General features: G+C 49.1%; 1 protein-coding gene across 2 annotated transcripts in view; it reads right to left on the reverse strand.

The window, feature by feature from the left end:
* The window catches only part of GNAO1 (G protein subunit alpha o1), a 147,062-nt gene extending 138,404 nt beyond the window's left edge, over positions 1–8,658 (reverse strand). The window contains exons 1-2 of one of the 2 annotated variants that reach the window (XM_074881145.1): positions 8,002–8,643; positions 7,852–7,894 (exon numbers count right to left, since the gene is read on the reverse strand). In XM_074881145.1, the coding sequence (XP_074737246.1) occupies positions 7,852–7,894; positions 8,002–8,119 (161 nt within the window). In that variant the 5' untranslated portion in view covers positions 8,120–8,643. Of the gene's footprint in view, positions 1–7,851; positions 7,895–8,001 lie in introns of both variants that reach the window. The other variant, XM_074881146.1, reaches the window with a different exon arrangement.
* Between the last annotated feature and the right edge of the window lie 13,782 nt (positions 8,659–22,440).

The raw sequence follows: 22,440 nt of genomic DNA on the forward strand, positions 1-22,440 counted from the left end.
GTGTACTTCAGCTCCTTTGTTTTAAACTTACAGGTTTTATACTCGGATGACAGGCCTGCTGATGAACCGATATAATTTTTGGTGACCAAGCAGAGCAGGACATGGCCAAGAATAAAGAAAAACAAAGCAATTTCAGCTCTGCCAATCCTTCTCTTTCAATGTCAAAAATATTATTGATTAGCAATTTGAAAATAGGCGTGATGTCAGCTTACTACACAGTTTGCTGGGCTCCCTTCTGAGAGAGCGCTCCTCAGTTCTTTCTCAATTAACCTGGAAGCTGGGGAGGGTAAGCATTTTTATTGGTAAGCTAAGAAATGCCTCCATCAGAGTTTTATTCTATTATCGCAGTAAGCACACAATGAGCTTTGGATTAAAGGACTTTCTTCTCCCTTTTGCTCAGCACTAGAACACCATCAGTTCCTTTGCTTTGTATTACCCAGTAGCACTTTTCAGCCTTTTGCATGTTCTGATTTTAGGCAGAATCCTAACACAGCATCTTACAATCGGGACTGTAATCCTCCAACCTCCCTACATCTGCCATTTGCATGAATGGTCTTAAAAATAAAATAATGATTCAATTAACAGTTATGGGGGATTTTTACATTAAACTGAGCATTTCTTCAGCATTAGGAAAATCAAGACAAAAATCATTAGTGTTTCCCTCTAAAAATGAAATAAAAGAATTTTTGAGGCAAGAAAAATGGCCTTAGGTTTAATGTGCAAATGTTTTTTAAAATGTGGTTTTCAGACCTTTTTGTTTCCTGGTTTTCTTTTTGTGAATGAAACGTAGCCATTTCCAGTATCCCACCAAGTGCCATGCAAACATTTGAAATTCATCAGATCCCATAAAAACTGTACATTTAACAGACATCATCTTCAGTGTAGGAAGAACTTGGCCCAAAATCTGGTGAGGTCAAATACAGGATTTGGGGTCAGCAGCATTCAAACTGATTTGAAATAAATGAGGTTGCTCATTTCATTCTTGCTTCAAGAATAACCAAGCAATCGAGATGTATTTGGTTTCCTCATCTTCATTTGTGCTGTTTTTTTTATTTTGCTCCCAATTCTTGAGTCCTTAGGCTAGAATAAGGGCATTTATTTTTTTTCTCTGAAGTGAGGAGAGCTGGAAGTTTTCTTTCAAAAACAAAACAGAGAACTAAGCAAAGAACCCCTGAAAACAGAGCTTGCCCAGTCATCACACAAGTCCAGGCTCCACAGAAGCAATTTCAGGCTCTACAGAAAACCGCAAATCTCATGATATTTGCAATTGCACCAGGAAGAGTGACAAGACTCTTAAATACCCTGGCCACCTGAATCTGAGAAGGTTTTGCCAATTCTCTCCTGCCAGAGCTCCTCTTCACACTCTCATAATGAATAAAGGTCCAAATCCTGTCTTCTGCACTCAGTTGCACTCAGGGTTTAACCAGGGACTTCAGAATATAGAGGACAGGTCCTTCTGTGCACTGTGAACTGCTGCTGGCTCGTAAGAAAAGCTTTTTACCTTCCCCACAGCTCGAGCAGGAGTTGAATGAACTCAGAAGTTTGCAAAATGGAGCTCTTAGACCCTGCACTTGCATCAGGCTTTCTGGCTGCAAATCCAGCAGCTTCAACACTCATTTGTGATTTTGTATCCTGCAAATCCAGGAGAAACCAGGGGAGCTTAATACTTACAGGGGTAGGCTGAAACTCTGCAGTGGCTGAAGAAAACTAGCTCTACCACAGGTAGCTAATTATGAGTCTGTAAGACATTATTGACTGCCTGACTGTTATTCTGCAGGTGACCAGCAACCTGCTCCTGCCTTTGCCAGCAGTGAAGTGTTTCTTCATTTCACTCTTTCTCTTGACCAGACCAAGCAGAAGAGCCAACAAGGTGCCTCCGCCTCCATTATTTGTCTCTTTTTCATTCCTCCCCCATTTTGATTATCTTCCCCGTATTCCCCAGATAAGCATACCGGAGAACTCACTTCAGATATGAAGTTGTATCCCAGGCAGATGGGGAAGGACAGACTGAAGAGGAAAACCACAACCTTTTTTCATTCGTCATGACTCAGTCTAATATCTCTTACAACTTCTGGGTTAGCCAAGCCATAAAACAAAACAGATCCCTAGTTACATTTGTGCAGCAGATTTGTCTCTTTCTTCAGAGCTCATTAAAAGAACCGCTTTCATCTCATTAGATTGCTAAAACATTTCCAACAGGACTAGATGTGTCATGTCAGAATATGACAGACAAATTTCTTTTAAGGTTTTAAAACTAGGTTGAAAGAGGAGAAGCTATGCAGTTCACTGTTGTCACTGAAAGATATTTTTACTTTTATGAGTCCCTAAAACAAGAAACAAATTAAGAACTGTCAAGGAAAAAGAAAAAACCCCAAACCAAAATGTATTCTGTCTTGCCTGCTAATATCGTTACTGCTTTTCTCTGAAATCTCTCTCAGTCTAATAACAAGAACCTTAAGTATAAAAGAACAAACTATGGTTGTTAATGTTTTGGCTTAGAAGCATAATTAATAATCCAAAAGGAAGGAAATAAGTGCTGGAAACATGATTACCCTTTGCAACTACAAGCCAAAATGCACGGCCTCACTTTCCTCTTGTTCCCAGCTCTCATTCCTGCCTGGTTCAGAGGCAATCTCCCTGCGCTGTGCCATTGCAGAGCGTGGAACATGGCACCCACAGCATCCAGGGATGCAAGAAAGCATCTGGGAAGGAGGTGTGGAAAAAAGCTGCAGCGAGGGGAGAGCCCCCTCCTGCAGCAGACTCCAGTGGGATGATCTCTCACGCCCTGGCAGGAGACTCTGCCTTCCTCAGGACAGGCACTGCACTGATCAGCTGCCACCCCTACATCCCAGCGCTGCCACAGCAGGCGGCTTACGGCCAGAGACAGCTTTCACTGCCAGAGCAGCCCCACCAGAGCTGCCTCTCTGCTGGGGTCTGAAGAGCCACAGTATGGCATACGTACTGTGCCATATCCACACCCAGAGCGGAGTGTACTGGAGCAGGACTGGGGGCGAGAACGACACAACTTCGTCAGAGAGGCTGCAGCTTTCCCCTGCTTATTGAAACCCAGTTCAAATACTGCCCAGGCGCAGCCTGTCGCTGCCCTACTTTGGGCCTCAAGTCACAGAAATCCTGGAAAACAGAGCAGGAGACAAGGAAGAAGGACGGCCCTGCCTGACCTGATGCTCTAGTGATGTCCGTGCCGCTGGGCTGCCAGCTCACACCGTGATCAAAGAGTTCCTGGAGGGGAGCAAGGCAGCGGGGCCGCGTGGGGGTCTGCACCCAGTGCCGCAGGACAGAAAGGCCACACTGAGGAGTGGGCCAGGCCACGAAGAGGCAGTTTGCAGTCCTCTCCCCGGGAACACGCCGCAGAGGCAAAGCAGCCCCACGCTGTAAGCCCCCGTGGGGTGAGGTATTCCCGGGGGAAGGGGCTGCAAGTGTGAAATCACTACAGCTTTGAGACACAGACATGTGGCAAGGAGCACTCAAGTGGGTGTTCACAGCACATCATTTTGTTTCAATGGCATTTACCATCAAATTGCTGAGATGGGCTGTAAAACCGGTGGGCGGGGACTGCTTCTCACTCTGAAGAAGTTCATTAGATTATAAGTAATTCAGTTACACAGAGAGCAAGTAGAACCTGGGGCTGTTTTGAGGGGCTTTTTGAAAAAGGTCAAAACAATATATCAGACGGCTATTGGCACTGATGGCTGTTGGGGAGAAGATAGTAGATATTTAAAGATAAGCATTGTACGCTAGTGTATTTTTCTCCTGATTGCATATTCCCATCCTTCTCACACGTAACATAACATTTTGCGAAAAACAGCACAGCAAAGAAGCCTGTCAACTGAGGTACTGCCAGCACTGCTGGTGAAGTGAGACACGGCTGTTTTGGAGGACACGCAGGGCTGGAAGCTCTGGCGTCTTGCGAAAGGGAGCTGGACCCACGTCTCTGCTCCCAGCTCAGCAGGGGACAGAAGCTGCTGCTTCTGCAGAGGCAAAATCCAAAACCAAACCCCCAAACTCAAGATTTTTTCTGTGGGCAGGTGAAGCCATGTCTCTTCCTAAATGCCCCAGCCATCACTAACCCCTCGTTTGGGAAGGTGAAGTATTGCCCTGGCTCACCATCCAGAACAGCTGCTGCTGAGTAGGTGGCAGGACCTTGCTTTTGGAGCCACGCCAGCGAACTCAGCCTCTCTGCGTTAGCGCAATTAAACGCTGAATTCCCTAGAAGCTTCATGCTGATGGCAGCGGATGGTGTCCCCACCCCAGCAGTCTATCCCTGCTCACCACTGGACCGTTGCACGTATTTAAGTATTCTGCTGAGCAGTAACAGACGGAGATATGCTTGGTGTCTTCCTAGGCTGGGACTTTTGATGAACAAACACATTCACTGGAGTTATAAGTCCCCACAAAAATATCCTAGAATAACAGCAGTCTTGATTCCATGCTACAATCCAGTTATCATATTCCAAATTCTGCATGTGCTCAACATTTATTTCAAGACATAAGATCTAAAAAATGTTGACATCCATTGCAGTCCTACACGAAAATGAATTTGCTGAGCTGGGGTGGTGGGAGTGGAAGATGAATTTGTCTCATTTGGTAAGTCTCACATTCTGGCTTGGATCTTCAAAGGAGGCCCAGATTTGCTTGGTTAAAGCTGGTTTTTAGTTTAAACTGAGTGAAAATAGAATCTGGTCATAGCCTGATTCTGAACACTGGCACACTGGAGTCTCATTGGCTTGCACAGCACAACCGTGCCTTTTGGGACTGTTCCCCTGACTAGTTGACCCTGACCTTGCATTTTGAGGGATGGCGAAAGTATCTGGACTGCAGGTCTGGTTGTGAAAAAATAACAAGCAAACCTAATCAGCCAAGATGGGTGTAGACAAAGCACAAGGGTTAAGGGTGTCAAAATGACCTTGGGTGCTAAGAAAAGTGCCATTCCTAGCCTGTGTTGCCACTGTTTGAGATGTACACACTAGCCTCCAGTTCCACCTCCCTGCCATTCACCAGTACCTCTTTCTTTGCTAGATAACTCCCCGATCACCCGCTGAAAGGTATCTCCAAATATTTCACTAAAACATCCTTAATTAATTTCACAAATCCTAATCCCCATCCTTGCTACACTCTCAAATTAATGTAATTCCTACCTGTCACTTCTTCTCCTGCTATCTAATATTTCAAGGATTAACTGGACAGTGTGTAACCTGTTATTAGTCCTCTGCAACAATGTCTGCTCTCTGTTCCTTTGTCTTAGCATTTTCTCATCTGCCTACAAATTCCTGTGCTTCTTTTCAAGGCAATATCCAAGTGTGAAGCTGCTTTAGCCATTCATGAGGATGAAATTTATTATCTAGAAGCACACCAATAACACAGTATTAAAAAAATAAAATAGCAGTCTCTTTCATCAAAATCTAATGAACATGTGATTTAATCTTTATTAAGAATTCATTAGGTTCTCAGCAAGCTTGTCTAATGGAGCTTGACCAGGTGAAATGCTAATGCCTACATTATATTTAAATTAATTTTCAGAAATGTTAATTTCCCCGAGTTGTTCCCTGCACATCCCTCTCCCCGGTGCCCGCGGCTGCGCGGCTCTCTCCGGTGCCTGCTGCCGTGCTCATGGCAACACCGCCGTCCCCACCCCAGCCTCCCCACAGTTCACTGGAGTTTCCACACTGGCGGACGCCTCCCAGCTTCCGACACTATGAGCCCTTTCACCACAGCAGCCTTCTCGGCATCTTCGAGTCAGGTACAACGCTGCAAGCCTAGCATGTGTTACTTTAAGGACTATTTCATGGAAAAAAATATATATGCATATATATATACATACATAAATTTTATATATAGATATATATATAAACCAGGGTATATTTCAGTCCTCAACATACTGATCTAGTCCAGCAAACAGGTTATTATCTCGACGCAATTTGCTTCAAAAAAACCAAGAGCTCTGCTCTTTGGAAAACAAGAGTCACTGTCCACTAATTGTGTAAGCCGGCGTGGTCACTGCCTGCCCTCCCGCCTATGGGCACTGCGTGTACGCGCTGCTGCACCGCTGTGGTGGCACCTACAGCCTCTCCCTTCAACCAAAACCCATCGCCCGCCATTCCAGCAAGCTTGTGAAAAAGCAGTTCCTAGATTAAATAATTTATTGGTCTTCATCTGCAGTAACGTCTCCCCTGATCCACCTTTTGCACACAAACAAGTGCAAACCAAACCCACCCCACCCCGGCCCGAAATCAGACTGTCGGGGTGGAAAGCCCCCTTTCAAACCGTGAAAGGGGAAGCTCGGAGCCGTCACAGAAGTAGGGTACACAAATGGCAGAGGGAAAAGCTGCGGAGACCGCCGTGCTCTGGAGGCGAGCCTCCTCGCAGCGAGACCGCCCAGCCCCGCAGTGCCTTGGGAAAAGCGTTGCCTCCGCCGGGGGGGATGGTTTCGTTCCCTGTGAACCCCCGAGGGCCGGACACAGCGGCCACTGAGTTGATTCAGAAATATCCGGGTCACCCGCTAAACCACTCTGGCTGGAGAGGAGCGGGGCTGAAGGCCCGGATCTGCCCCCGCGGCGCCCGCGCGCACGCACACTCCCACTCCCGCGCACGCACACGCAAACCCCGCGGCGGCCACGGGAGCGCCGGGCAACAGATCGCCGAGGGGCGAGGAGCCCTTTCGGCTATTTCCGAGCCCGTTCGGCTTCTCCCCGCCCGCCCCCGAGCGCTCTCCGAAGGCAGCCGCGCGCGGCGCTCGGCCGCCGCCGGGAGGAGCCGAGCGGGGCCGAAGGGGCAGCGGGGCCGCCGGTTCGAGTCCCCGCTGGGCGCTGTCCACCACGCGAACCGCCTGAAAGCCGCAGCCGCGCCGGGACCTGCCCGCCGGCCGGCGCAGCCCCGGCCCCCCGCAAAGGCACCCGCTCCGGGGACTGCGGAGCGCTGCCCGCACCCCATTCCCTGCGCCCCATCCACACCCAGCTCTGCCGCCTCTCCCCCTCGCTAAGCAACCCCGGTCCCCCGGGGGGGCCCCTCCCCGCCACGGATCCCTCTGCAACCACCGGCACCGCGAAGGCGGCAGCGGCCGCTCCGCGCCTCTCCCCAACCCAAATCCAGACCCTGAACCAGCGCCCGGGCTTGTTCCGTGATGGCGCCCGCCCCGAACTAGCCCGTCATGTCTGTTTCGGTGGGAAGCCGGGGTATTTAGATTATTTAGATTTATAAATTAAAAAAAAAAAAAAAAAAGCGGAGAGGGGAAATAAAATAACATTGCCACGGGGAGTACCCCCACCCCGTTATCAGCGCTGCACCTGCTTTCCTACGGGACGCAATGACTCCAGCCACGGTCACGCGTTGGAACAGACCGTGCCGTGGGGTTTTTCACCGGTGGTTTATCGCACAGTAACGTCTAATTAAACGCGGGGAGCCCCACCTCGGCCTTGATTTCAATCCGCAGAGCCGGCAGGGAACACCCCGACATAAGCTTAACTGACAGCGGTTCGCTTCAGGGGGACATCTGTGCGGCCTCGCCCCGCGGCGTGGGGCGGGGAGGCGGGGGGAAGGTGGGCTGCGAGCGGCCGCGGTCGCGGCCGCTCGCAGCCCACCTTCCCCCCCCCTCCCCGCCCCACGCCGCGGGGCGAGGCCGCCGGCGACACTTCAGCACCACAACGGCCCTGAACAGCAGCGGGAGCGGCGGCGGCGGGGCCTTCCCCCCGCCGTTTGCCTTCCCGCCCTCGCGGTCCCCTCAGGTAAACATGGCGCCCGCGGCCCTCCCTCACCTCAGCGATACCCCCGCCCCGTTCTCCCTCCCATTAACGCCGTTTACTCGCCGCCCCCCGCCGGTTCCCCCGCGGGACTTACTTCATTTGCTTCACGATGGTGCTTTTCCCCGACTCTCCGGCCCCTGTTGAAAGAGAGATGAGGGAGGATGAGCGCGGGGGAGGAGGCGGGTAAGGGGGACGCGGGGTACGGGGCGGGGGGGGGGCGACCGGGCCGGCAGCGGCTTCTCACCGAGCAAGAGGAGTTTCACGTCTTTGGCGGCGCTGATCCCGTCCTCCTTCAGGTTCTTCTCGATGGCCTTGCTCCGCTCCAAGGCGGCTCTTTCCTCGGCGCTCAGGGTACATCCCATGGCGACGACGAAAATTTAAAAAAAAAAAAAAAAATTTAAAAAAAAAAAAGGGGGGGGGGAAATGCAACCCCCGCCGCCGCCGCCGCCGCCGCCGCCGCCGCCTCGGCTGGCTCCCGCGGGCTGAGAGGAGGAGGCAGGGGCAAAGCCAGCCACCGGCGGGCGGGGGGGGAATAAAAGAATTAAAGCAGATGGCCGTGAGGCTCCGGGCAGCGCAGCGCCTCCGCGGCGGGGCTCCCGGCTCCCTCCTGCCCCTCTCCCCGCGCCCGAGCGCTCAGTGCATCCAGCGGGGCTGCTGCGGGCACGGCGAGCTCTTCCCGGCCGGGAGGCGGAGGCGGAGACGGGGGAGGAGGAGGAGGAGGAAGAGGGTTCGCGGCGGGGGGAGGGTCCTTCCCTCTCCCGTGCTGCCGGCTGTCGCGCTCTCCCCTCCTGGGCGGGCGGCGGGTCTCTAACGGGCGGCGGCGGGGCGCGCTGGCAGCGCTCGGCGGAGCCGAATGGAGGCGCGGGAGCGGCGGCGGCGGGAGGGAGGGAAGGAGGGAGGGATGGAGGGAGGAGGGAGGAGGGAGGGAGGGGGCGCGCCGGGGCTCCGCGCTCCCGCCGGCCTCGCCCGCTCCCGTGACGCGCGCGGCTCGCGCATGCTCGCGCCGGCCCCGGCCCCGCCGCCGCTCTGGTCCCCGTGGCCGCGCCTGGCCGCCGCGGCCCGCCGGGGGCCGCCGGAGCGGGGGTCCCGGCGAGGGCCCGCCTGCGCCCGCCGCCCCTCCGCGGCCGTCCTGAGGGGAGGCGCCGCGAGGGGGCCAGGCCCGGGCTGCACAGGCCGCCCGGCGCGGGGGGAGGTCGCGGCCTGGGGGCCCGTCCCCTCGCCCCGGTCAGAGGGAGGTCGTGACCCGGCTCCTGCGCCTTCCCTCGGGCCGCTGCCGTCACCCGGGCGGGAGGGGCCGTGACTCGGGTTTCTGCCCCCCCCCCCCCCCCCCCCCCCGTCCCGGTGACTCGGGGCGCGGGTCGGCCTTGGCCCGGCAGTGTGCAGGGCCGAGCGCCTCGGGGCGGGGGGCCGGGGGCGGTGGCAGCGGCTGTACGCGGGCGCTGGGCTCCCCGCAGGGCCGGGCTGCCGTACCCCGGCCCCCGCACGCCGGGCCGGTCACCCGCAGCTCCTGCACCCGCGCACCGCCCATCCCTCTGCCCCGCGGTGCGGCGTGTGCAACCTGCGAGGGGCCCTTCTCCAGCTCCTCGCGGTTCGATCACTTCGATCAACACTTGCGATGGGCATCGTTTACATGCTTGATGCATCGTTTCACCACCATTTTGGATGGTGTTTTCCATCAGTGTAATTAACAGGGTTGGGGTTTTTTTTGTGTTGCAGTGCAATCACAGATCTCACCAGATGACCTGCCTTCTCATCATAACCATTCCATGACATTCTACAATTATTTAGGAATTCTAGCGAGCTAAAACCCTGCAATTTTCCTGGCAGGTTTTACCATTTCACAAGGTTTGAAATAGAGAATTAAAACAAATGTCAGTGGGGCAAATAAATAAGACTTTGTTTAAAATGCTTTCGTATTGGCCCAGGCAAGTCACGATATATTCAACTTTAATCCATAACATTGATTGATAGATGACAGTCCGACTATAAAAAGATCTAGAGAGGAAAGAATGAAGTGTTGAGCGCAGGAAGCTAAAATGCATCAAACTAAAATGAAGAAAATCAAGGACTGCTGCCTGATACATGGCAAGGACACCCACCACTTCAGCGATCAAGAAGTCTGCAAAGGGAGGCTTGGTTGTTAGATGTGAATGGTGAGGCAGCTGATTTTGCTTCTAAAGCCCACTCTACCTCCCTGCCAAAAAGAAAATGGCTACAGGAGGCTTGGCAGGAACATCCCTGTGTGGTGGGAAGGAAATGCTGGGTCCGGGCTGTGCCAGGGCTGCCTCGCAGGGACTCGGGGAAGCCAGCGGGCTGGTGTTTGTGGTGTTGAGTGCGCGTGACCCTGTGCTCACACTGTGTTGGTTTTCCACTTCGTACTTCTGTTCACTGCCTCCTCTGGGATATTCTGACCTGCTGTCCTGAGTTCTGCAGTTCCCATATCCAGGACCCTTCCATTAGGGGTAGTAATACAATTTCTAGTAGCACTTACAGTATTTTAAGCACGACTTCCCCAGCGCTTTCCTTCCAGGCAAACATCATCTCCTCCCAGCACTGTTTCCCATCCTGCCTTCCTCCCAGAACATGTTCTTCCCATTTTCCCTCCACATCTCTGAAATGAAGGGGAAAAACATGGTGTGTAGTTAACGAGGTAAAAGAAGAGATGTGAGAGAGAAGCAGACAAAAGACAGCAAAAGGGAACTCATAAATAATACTAGTGTATTCAGGGACCAGTAATATTTACCGCACATTTGTGAGCTAATAGATACTGAATATTTGAATTTTGGGTAATTTATTTCTGGAAGCTCAGGGGACTGAGATGGACAAGCAAGCCTACCGCCTGTGTTCAGCAGGGAATAAATGGAGATGGGAGCGGTTACAGAGCAGTTCCTGCTCTTTCATATTTGCGCAAATCTCTTGTGTAAAATCAATAGGATCAGAATTTCAATCAATAAGTTTCATTTCAATGGTTCTAGCCAGAGGGCATTATGAGAAGCGCCGTATAGGAAAAGCACAATCAAGAAATCCAGAGGCAGTGTCCTCATGAGATGGCTACATTTACTTCCCATCTTCTCAAGCAGCTTGCCAGCCTCGGAGTCATATTGGGATACTCTCCAAGGGTTTTACTAAGAGAATTAGTCTTTGTATCAGCCTCTGGCTACTCGTTATCTGACAAATTTGTAGCCTGCACCTCCTGCCATGGAGAAAATGATTTCTGCTTGACCAGTGAGGAGTTCGCACTCAGCACTTTGTCCCATGTACACCCCCGTCACTACGAATATCTGCTAATTTCTTTCTTAAGGGAAAATCAGAAATGGGCAGGTCTTCTCCTTGCTCTCTCAGCTCTCAGAAAGATTCAGGGGACCAGCTGTGAAATTGAACCATTTTTGAGCCATTTTTATGCTGCTGCTAATTGAGCGGAGCTGATGGAAATGTTTCCTTTGAAATTTTCTTAGAGGGAAATTTCATTTTTTGAAAAATCTGCTTATTCATGGCAGACAAGTTTCAAGAACCTGAAAAGAAAAAAGCCTGCCTCCCCCACCAAACAATCAAAATATGTACCAGCCTACTTGGCTTTTGAGATAAATATGTTGGGTTTTGTTGCTGAAAATGATGTTTCCATTTTTCAGGAGCTGACAGAAGTCCTCTTTTTATAAAAAGTGGTTGCTGTCAGTAACAACTTCAGATTATTATTTTTTCCTTAAATATGACAGAACCGCTCCATAAAAGGTGGGGAGGAGAACCTTTTTTCTGGCCATTCCTGCAATTAAACTATTTCACTCAAGGTGCATACAGGGCAGGCTTGTTTCTGCTTGGACTGTTATCTTTACAAACGTAGGAGTTAGCAGTGTATTTTAAACCAAAGTCCTTATTCTCCTGTATCTCTGATCTGTGCCTCGGCACAAACAGGCTTCTTTCTGCAATCAGTTTTCAACCATTCTGCTAGAAAAATTAATCAGATAGTAATTTCTTTAAGAGGTGGAGGATGGTAACAGAACTGACGGATGCCTTTGAAACAGACTGCCAAAGTGATGTTGTAGAATAGATGATGACTTTGTGGTCTCAGGTGTGTTGTCCTGCGGGTGATGGGTATCTCTAATGATTCTCCTGGCTGCATCCAGGCTGGGGAGAGATGTGCCCTCCAGCACACCTCACCATCCCAGGCTCTGACTACGCAGGTTAGGGGGTTTGTAGAGTGCTCTGGCTTTCTTCCTAGAGTCATAGAATCATAGAATGGTTTGGGTTGGCAGGACCTTTAAAGGTCAGCTAGTCTAACCCCCCTGCGATGGGCAGGTACATCTTCAGTTTAATCAGGTTGCCCAGAGCTCCGTCTAACCTGGCCTTGAATATTCCCAGGGATGGGGCATCTACCACCTCTCTGGGCATCCTGCTCCAGTGCTTCACTACCCTCATCAGAAAAATTTCTGCCTTATATCTAGCCTGAATCTACCCTCTTTTAGTTTAAAACATTACCCCTTGTCCTATCCCTACACCCCTGATCAAGAGTCCCTCCCCACCTTTCCTGTAGCCCCCTTTAAGTATTGGGAGGCCTCTATAAGGTCTCCCTGGAGCCTTCTCTTCTCCAGGCTGAACACCCCCAACTCTCTCAGCCTGTCCTCACAGGGGAGGTGCTCCAGCCCCCTGATCATCTTCGTGGCCTCCTCTGGCCCCACTCGAGCAGGTCCGTGTCCTTCTGATGTTGGTGCCCCCAGAGCTGGACACAGCACTGCAGGGGGGGTCTCACCAGAGCAGAGTAGAGGGGGAGAATCCCCTCCCTGGACCTGCTGGCCACACTTCTCCTGGTGCAGCCCAGGATACCGTTGGCTTTTCTTCCATCCCAGGCATCTTGTTTTCTTTCACATAGAAACGCAGGAGGTGTGATGAGGTGGGAGCCAGGGAGCGTATCGACCTGGGGCTTAGGGAACCCATCTGGGTCTCACAGTCCAGACATGGCCTCGGGGAGCAGCTGCAAACCCCTGCCACCAATGCCAGCATGTGTTCTCGGATGCCACCAGTGCATGACTCACAGATGCCAGGAGATAGTAAAATGGGGTGGGAAAACTATCCAGTGGGCCTCAAGAAAGATGAATCTTTGACTTAAAGTCCTCCAGCTGCCACAACACTCCCACCACCACAACTGAAGTTGCAATAATATTGGAGGGAGCATCACATTGGATCCCATCCCTGTAATTAGTTGATATTGCTAGTTCAGCATATTCTCAGTGAACTGGTGAGTGGTATGAAGAAAGAGTGTGGCAAATCCAGGATGAGATGGCCACAGGAGGCAAGCTGCAATGCTTTACAACTTGTCTTTCCCCTCCTACTTCAGGATTGTTCTGTCCAATCTATAATCTTATATTCCTTTGTAACGGTTTTAATGCACATGCTAATGGAATGGCCACCAATCCCATGGAGAGACGGCAATGCATTCTAGCAGATCTCACCATTAGAAAGTTTTCCCCGGATATTCAGCCTAATTTTTCATTCTTTAAATTGATGTCAATTACCCCCCAGCTAAACCTAGTTATGCAGTGGAAGGCAGGTTTAAAATACTGCATGATCTCACTAAATTGGAGAAATGGACAGAAATCAATACAATGAGAGGCAGTAAGAACGCCCATAAAGGTTAAGTGGTTGATGGAGGAAGGATTAATGAAATGCACAGATACTAGGTCAAATTGCAAATATCCTTACTTCACTCTTACTCACTGCATACCCCTCAAATATATTCTACCCCAGCAAATCAAATGAGGAAACACCTTAGAATTTGACTAGCAACTTGGAAAAGTAGACACCAGTATTAAGGGAAGAGAAGGTGTGGGGTGGGTTTATTGTATGGAAAATTGGCATCAAAACAAGGATGAGATATCAATATTTGAAAACCCAACCAACCAACCAGTGAAAAATAGCGTGTGGATAAGAATATGACCTGCAGTATACTTGGTGTCAAGAAGCTGGACAGCCTGACCAAGTTTAGAGAAATGCTGAAAATCCTGCTTTTGTTGTTAGTTTTTCATGCCTATCTGGGTGGATGATGATTAACTACAGGACGTGGGAGTCACAGACAGCTCCTGTCTTGGAATTAGGTGAAGTTTTTGGGCTAGGGCTTATGGGGCTAGAAACGTTTGCCATCTGAGTGGCAGTGGTTAACACATTCGTATGACAGAGAGATACAACAGCTTGTCTTCAACATACTTAGAACTAACCTTAGAAAGTTTTGTGTTCAAGTCTCATGCAATAGAGAGAACAGAGAGATATCGGGATGTATCAGGGGAAAGTAACTGCCAGATAAAAGATCTGTCGGGGAAGCTGCAGAGAACTGCATGTACCAGGGCTGGAGGAGCTCTTGGAGCTGCTCTGTCTACCACTCCCAGAAGACAGAAGCTGAATGAAAGCACTGCTCGGTACCATGGCTCACACCAGCGGTTTCCCAAGGATCCACATCAGTTCTGCACAATAAAGGTTTTTTAATGGGAAATTGAAGGTTTCTACTACTTGTTGTGAAAAGAAGTTTACTGTGTGGCCTGAAATAGGACATTACCTAAGTCTGCAGAGAGCCCCAAGTTTCTCAAAGTGAGAAAGAACTTGTCAATAACCCTTAATGAGGTGTGAACTCCTCTGGCTTTTCTGCAGTGACTTTCCCAGCTCTAAGGAAACTTTTCAGTGTCAGTGTTTTCCCTTTTCTAGGGGTTCAGGGACACATGGCAGATAAAGAGAAAGGCTTGCAGGCCTACAAAAAAATCAGAAGCTAAATGAGTAACTATTTTGCTGCTGATCATTGGAAGCAATCACTACAGATTCCCTTGTGGGTATTTCATTGTTGGGGGCAGGTTTACATAAAGATGCACTATTTTCTGCATCCGATCCAATTTCTGCTTGTTCGGTAGTGTGGATATCCATACTTCAGTGGTGATGTGAGAACCTAAATGGAACAGAACTAGAAGTGGGGAAGAAGCTTACATCTATCCATTTTCTGCAGTAAGAAACTTATAATAGCATGAATGATTCAGCAGGTGCAGTAGTAACTTTGAAAAACCCGAAACTGAAGCTGTACGATGTTGTCCTTCAGGCAAGGGTGAGATAGTGCCAAAAATGAGACAGGGGTAGCTGACCTTGGCTTGGGGCTTAAGGACAGCAAGGACCCCATCAGTCCTTTACCATTCCTATTTCCACAATACCAAGGGTGGTGACTTAGTACAAATGAAACAATTCCTGCCACAATCCAGGGACGCTGGTTAGAGGCATAGCCTTGATTCCTCTGTGTGGGAAAATCACTCATTGGTTGGTCTTGGTGAAACCAGGCTTAACCTTCTGCATTAAGCATTCGAGCTCAAACCTGCAACTGATTGCATACAAGTGTCATTTCATTCAGCTACTGCCATCAGATGCAAGATTTGGATAGACAATTTAAGCAGCTCCATTTACAGCACTTCAGGAATACTCCTGTTTTTATATAAATGCTATCCAGAAACCTTGCAGCTCTCATTCACACAAGTAGTCCTGATGAGTGATCTTATAGAGGAATGCTAATTCAGTCCCTGAAAATCTGAGTGTATACTGACTTCACAGCCCTCAGAAGCTAACTCCAAGTACAAATATACCATTAGTTACATACAACTCCTGCTCGTTTTCTCCTCAAAAAACTTTCAGTGGTTTTTTGTATGGAATTATCACATTGTTCTTCTATTAGAAATATGTGTTAAAATATTTAAAATAAGCATCAGCTTTACCAAGTGTTATTTCAGTGTCATGCAGAGCTTCCTGATTGTAAGTACTGATGTGATTCACGAAGGCTAGCTTTAGCTGACAGAGGCTATAATCACTGTAGGAAAAGAGACGCTCCTCCAGTGGAGGATGAATAATGGGAATCATCTCTCACCTTTGATTTTGAAGAGAGACTATAAAGGCTGGCTGTCCTTGGCTGAAGTTAACCTTCATGAGCATCCCTCACAATGCTTTAAGCCAAGGACTTGCTTTCACCGGGAGGGAATGGGGGAGAACAAATTCTGCACATGCGAAACAAGCAGTGTTATTCTGAGAAGGTCATACTGGGGAAAATGACATCTCAGTCGAGGATGAAACAGTACCTGAAGCAAACTCTGTACTTGGAGTATCAGTGCACTCAGTTAATATCAAAATATTGGCTGGATGCTAAACCTGATCCAGGTTCAAAAAGCAGGAAGAAAAAAGTCGTGAAGAAAAGATTTATCGAAGGTTATTAAATACTCAGAATTACTGGTTCTGGCTAAAGATGTCCCCCAGTGACGGGCCGTGAGGAGCTGCGAGTGCAAGAGAAGAGGGCTGCTGTACGTGTGCCTTGCTCATATAGCCTCCTACCACAGCCTCCACTGGCCTCGGTGAGAATCATGGAGACTGGGCTGGGCAGCCCATCAGTCTGGCACGGTGTAGCCATCCTTACCCCCCGAGTTTGACTGTGGCCAGGAAATACTGTAAAACTTACCAAAAGGAGTGCATTTCCCTAGGGGGCTGCTGTTGGCTGTTTCCCATGGCCTCACCAGGCAGCAGCGAAACTCCCCTTGATTTCAGTGGTGTCAGAAACTTAGCCTCTGGCCATCTCAGGAGAGTTCTGCATTAATGATTAAGATGTTGAAAAATGCATTGTCACAGCATGAAGAATCCAGCCTTCTGCAGTAGTCCAGTTTATCTGAGATATATTTGACTGCTGCCTGGACCAGAAGATCTCAGGTTTGGCTGAAAACGCTTATTCTGCGGCTGAAGAAGTGTTTTTCAAACGTACTGCATGAATTCCCTGACCTCCCAACAGAACTGTGTCCAGGAGCTTTGGATGTTGGGGTGGGATCTCTGGCAACCTGCATCTATAGTTCACATGAGTATTAAGCTGTCTGCCTCTTGCTTTTTCTCTCCTTGATTTCTTCGTGGAATGTCGTGTTCTTCACCTCCTACACTGTTGGGGACGATTACACTGAATTATTAAACACCTGCCCTATTCCACCTTTCAACAGGAGGAGACATGAGACATAGATAATCCTATAGTTTGGTCTTCATATTTGGCATGAAGAGCATTGTGTAAATGTAAGATACTAATAGCTTCTTGATTGTTGAGTAGATCACCTTTGGAAAAATGTAGATGACCCCTTAGCATATACACAACAATGGTGTTTATTTCTACCCTCCCTCCTTTGCTTTGCTTGATATGAAGAACAAAATAGGTCAATGAGAGGGTTTTTTTAAGTACTGAAGACAAATGTGGTAGGATTTAACCTCTGTGTGCAAAGCTGGAAGTTGTTTGGATGAAGGTACTGAGAGAAAATTCAGGCTGGATGTAAGTCCACTGCCTTCAACATTAAAAATTAAAATGTGTTTTCTCTGAGGCAGAGACTAAGGGTGACCTAGCAGCCATTTATTCTTATTGATAATAGTGATTGTGGAGGGATTAATGTGACAACCATAGATCTCCTCTGTCCCAGGGCAGCCCTGACCTGCATGAACTCGACACCAGAGGCATGTATATGTCAGAAGCCAGATTGCAATTGCACCTGTACTCCTAGCAGGAGGAGGATGGTTCAGGAGGGATCTCTGGCTGCTCAGCTCCAGAAGGGTTGTCAAGCAAATAAAAGGTGCCTTGCCCTCACATCAGCCATGTGTACCTTAGCACGTGATTACAAAATAATCAAACCAAAGCCCAACAAGGAACTGAGGATATATCCTGGGCAGTTTTGACATAAAAAAAGTCGTGAGGTCATGTAATTCCTCTATCCATTGTAGCAAATGGGTCATATGACTGGCTGACTCAGGAATAAATAGTTTTAATCTCTTGCCCAAGTCTACAGCAAATAACGCCCAGTGAATCCCAGCTAAATTAACAGATATAATGGATATATCTGAGGAAAGAAAAATCTCCTTGTAAGTGTGGCTATGCTGCTGGGGAAACGGGTTGTTCTGCTCACCCTCTGACCCAGGGCAAGGCTTGGTCGGACAGGCAGGACTGTTCCCACCTGCGCAGATGAGCCAGCTGACTTTGGCAATGACCCTTCAGTACACCACGCCTAGGCTGCTCAGTGATACACCCCTTGATTGCACCATGTCAGGAACAGCCCCGGGAGGCCATCCTGCCCTGGGATACTCAGTCAGCTTCTCGTGCCTTCCCTGGAGAGCAGATGGCATCATTGGTTGCTGGGTGATGCCAGCACTGAACGGCAGTACAAACACAGGCTTGTGTCGCTGGGCTGGTCCAGGCAAGGGCTGGCAGAACGTTAATCTCTGCCTGTTTTTCTCTTTCCTTGCAAGAACTTCAGCCCCATGTCTTATTCTCAGATCCTGGCCTCTGCTGAGCCACAGTGAAACTGCAGTGTGTGTTCCTATGCAATACAAGACAAGAAGGAAATTAAGCTGTACATTACTGCCAGGAGGGCCACGAAGAGAACCCCGAATCCCAGGTGCCATCTTGAAAGGGGCCGCTCCGTTCCCTAAAAATATTCTTTACAATTTCTGTTGCAGTGCTATGGAGAAATACATGCCGAGTCTTCAAGCATTTGCTCAAGATGCAGTAATAGGAATACATTGCAGGGAATAGCAGAACAGGGCACTGAATCCTTAAATATATACAGAATTATCAAGCGGTGTCTAAATCCCTTGGGTTATGACCACAGCAGGATATGTAGGTCACTACTGGCTCCCTCCTAAAATCTCTGTCTGGTTCCACTAGACACATAGGAAGAACAATGGAGTGTCTCCAAATAACTTTTGTGTTTGTATCAGGCAGATGGATGTCTCACAAAATTCATTACTTTATAGAGAAGTGGAAAAGCCTTGTCTGAAGAAAATCTTAACTTGTGCAGATCTCAGATGTCTCCAGACCGTGTTTTACATTTCTTCTTTTCTTCCTGCTATGTTTTGTCTCCAGGTTTTTTCTCCTCTCTTAACTACCTTTCCCCATTTCATTCCACACTGTTATTCCCAGGTTTGTTTCCTGGCTCAGATTCCTGCTCCCTTTTAGAGATCATTGGGGATGGCTGGGAAGATGTCTGTGACCCACAGCTAAACAATCTCCACTGCGATTAACTATTTCAGCTCTTGCTATGCAGTGACACAGGGTGCTGTTGCTGCCTGTTAAACAGAAATCCTCCTTTGGGAGTATGTTCTTGCTATCTAGGAAACTTTTATCTTCCAAATACCTTTAAACCCACATTTGGGTCTGAGTTTGCTTGTCTCAAGACAAAACTCAGTAGCTATTGTCAGCAGGGCCAAGGTGAGATGATGTGAGTCTGCGGGTACGGGTGCCCTGCTGTGGTTCTGCTTGCTTTCTGCGCTGCCAGGAAGCTGTCTGAAGGTGGTTAGACATGGTTTATTTGCACAAGGCTAGGTGCTGCGGGAATCACATTCACATGACTTCAGGTCAGCTTAGAGCAGGGCAAACCCTGGCAGAGGGACGCGCCCCACCCCGCCGTGTTCAGGTCGGAAATTCTGGTGGAAATGTCATTTATTCAGGGAAACATCAACACACCTGGTCGTGATCTCCTAGGCACTCCCTGTGCCAGGCTGACAGCCTGAAAAGTGCCTTTCTCCTTGTGTGACACTTAGGTGGGACCAGGTCTAGGGAGCAGCAGGTGCCCAAACCCCCCACTTTGGGTCTCCCAGGAATTTTTTCCCCTGGGGCAACTTTGTGCAATGAGATGAAGAACTGCAGGTTTGTGGCACGCTGACCGTGTTCCTGTGACTGTGGTGTTTCAGGAAGGTGTAGCAGGATCTGCATGGCAAGTCCTAGGTTTCCTTGCCAGGAGATTTGCCCTGTTGATGTCCCTGTGGTGGTGGCCCTGGGTGAGCACAGTGTAAGAGTAGAGGGGCCATTTCCTACTGGCAAAGAACAACTAAGGCAGCTCCCATTTGTGCAGTGCCTTTGCTGATACAAACAGTTTTGCTTTTCCCCTGTGGCAGGACAATCTTACCTTGGTTTGCTTGGCTTTGTTGAGAGAAGGAAGCCGAAGGGGTAGGAGTTATCTGAAACTCCCACTCATCTGCCTGGTACATTGCTTCTCTTGCAGAATATTTAGCTTTCAGGCCATGGAGACTGCATCAAGCTTCATCAGCCGATGTTGAACGTTTTTGAAGTTTCAATTGCTTCCTTGCCTGAGATGGAGCTATCATTTTTATTGCTTTGGTTGCTTAGGCAGGGAAAGGGAAAGATGAACAAATCAGTGCAGCCCTCTTGAATTAGGATTGATTTTCATGAATTCTTCTTGTTGATTTTGAAACACAATTGTTTCTAAAACATTTAATTGATTGAGGTTTTTTTCCTCCTCCTTTCTTTTCGGCAGCATTTGTCCTCAGCCATTTGCCACTGCTGAGAGAGGCAAAAAAAAAAAGAAAATCAGCTCTGTGTGAGATCAAGATTTCAACGCATTACACACCAAAACATTTGTTGCTATTTACTTTTAAAAGTGCCCTTCTGAGGCTGCATGGCTAGAGCTGCCATCTGTTCAGGATTACGCTTCGGAACTCCTGGTTTCTCTACAAACCTCCTGCCTGGCGCTGCTCGGTCTGCAGAGGGGAGAGGTGGTGGGGAAGGGGCTGGCCATGGGGGGAAGGCACGTTTACAGCTGGATCTGGGATCCTGACTGGGTTGTCAGGGGACCACTGAGATGGGAAAAGATTCCTGGTAATGCAGGTGACTCCGGAGCATGTTTTCTGAGGTTCATTGACATGGTATGTGTTTGTTAAAATACAAGAGGACCAGGACAGGAGTGTTGCTATTCATCTCCTCCCTTTAGGCAGACATCAGGGTGATTTGGCAGGCATGTTATGGGGCTCCTATGAAAGCCTCTGCCCAGCTCGGCTCCTGAGCTGCAATGAGTGATGGCAAGGCAGAACTTTTCAAGACACGGGTGGAAAAGAGCAGCCCCCAAAGTGGCAGAAGTGTAACCACATCCTGGAGTCCATTGCTCAGGCAGGTGTGAGCATCTTCCAGGGCTGGAAATCCCTCAGGCAACAAGTGTGTACACTGCTCGGTGAAACGACTGAGTAAGGTCTTCTCCAGGAGCTGGTGCAGGCTGTGTCTAGCTTTGGGAACAAAGTGCGTTTCAGTGGAAAAAAATGTGAGTTTTCATTGCAGGGTGGTCTTTCTCTCTCTTTTCCAAAACAGGTTTGTGCAAAAGGGCAAAGCAAAGTGTCTGGGCTCTCATCTGGCAAGGAAGAAGACAAGCTTCCATTGCCAGATGTACAGACCCTGCTGTAAATGACAGTTTTCCCTGGCTCCAAGAGCCTGCGCTAGTCCCTGCAGGTGGTGGGAAGCTGGAAAGTCTCGGTGACCAGCCACAAACCCACTGGAGATGCTGGCTCAGTGCACAGCATTTTCATTCCTGCTTGGATCTGCCTGACAGGCTCTGATGGCAATGGATGCTAATTATTAACGTGGCAATCGTCACCCTTGCAGCTGTAACTCTCCTCTACCAGTCTCTCTTGTACCCTTACCCCATCCCAGCTCTGACATCGCTGATACGACAAATGGTTAAGCCACGCAGGAGCTCTGCAAGCCAGGAGGTTGGTCTGTATTTACCAGCTTTACAAATCAACAAACTGAGGTGCTGAGAAAATAGAGGCTGGAACCAGCTCCGGCAGCAGGGTATTGCTTGAGCATGCGTCAGGGAACCTGAGCACAGGTTTCTGCTTGATTCAAAGGGTCCTGGTTTTTCCAACTCCATCTTCTGGGGTCAAATGTATGAAATTGTTCAGAGACACGAAAAGCGAGCGGTATTTTTTACAAGTACTCAGTAAACAAGGGCCCTTGTTGTGTCAATGAAGTGCGGATGAAGGAAACTTTTTTCTTTGGGCCTGATTTTGGTTGCTTTTTTACATTTTTGGGCTTGGTGACCTGAGGGAGCTCTGAATTATGGCAAATGCAGTAGCATTGTTGCCCTGGGTCTCCACTATATGCTATGAGTCCCCAGCACACTTCTGCTACAGAGACTAAATGGATCTGCTTTTCTAGAGAGTCTCTCATCTGGATTTGTAAATATAGCTAGAAATAATAAACTTTGTAGAGACAGACAGAATTTAAGCCCCCAATTGCTTGAGCCATTTTTAAAAATTGCCTTGCTGCTTCTCAGCGACTTCAGTAAGTTAAAGAAATACATTCTCTTATATGCTTCGCACCTATTTACTTACACTTCCGCTGCTCAGAAGTTATTTGCAGAGTTAGCAAAGAGGCAAGCCAAGGTCCATTAATGGCACCATCACCCTTTATAGCAGTGCTGCCATTTGGAGGATCTGTTCTTGCCGTGGATAACCCAGGCCATACAATCTTCACCCCCCCCGAGCAGCGCAGCGGGCTCAGGCATGCTCAGCCCTAGCACCCGGCATTCAGCAGCAAGCCCAGGGAGAGGGTTTGGTTTCAAACACGGGGGCAGGGAGAAATCAATGTGATTCTCTGGTTTGATTCTCAGCTTTCAGTGGTAAGGAGCTGCTCTACATTTGGTGGGCGCAGTACAGCTGCTCCAGTGGAGGAGCCCTGTGATGGGCTCATCCAGCTATTTCGCTTCATCCACACACCAGATTTTTATCGGTTTATCACTGATGACTTTATATAAGCATGGTGGAAACATATGTAAGGTTGGGCATGTAGAGGTTTTGCACTAGTTTAACCATGTTGACTCAGAAAAGAGTTTCTATTAACCCAGTGAAGTGTTTGTGAGAAGCTGGGGATGGG

This window comes from Strix uralensis, chromosome 12, assembly GCF_047716275.1.
Source record: "Strix uralensis isolate ZFMK-TIS-50842 chromosome 12, bStrUra1, whole genome shotgun sequence".
In the NCBI taxonomy this organism is placed as follows: Eukaryota; Metazoa; Chordata; class Aves; order Strigiformes; family Strigidae; genus Strix; species Strix uralensis.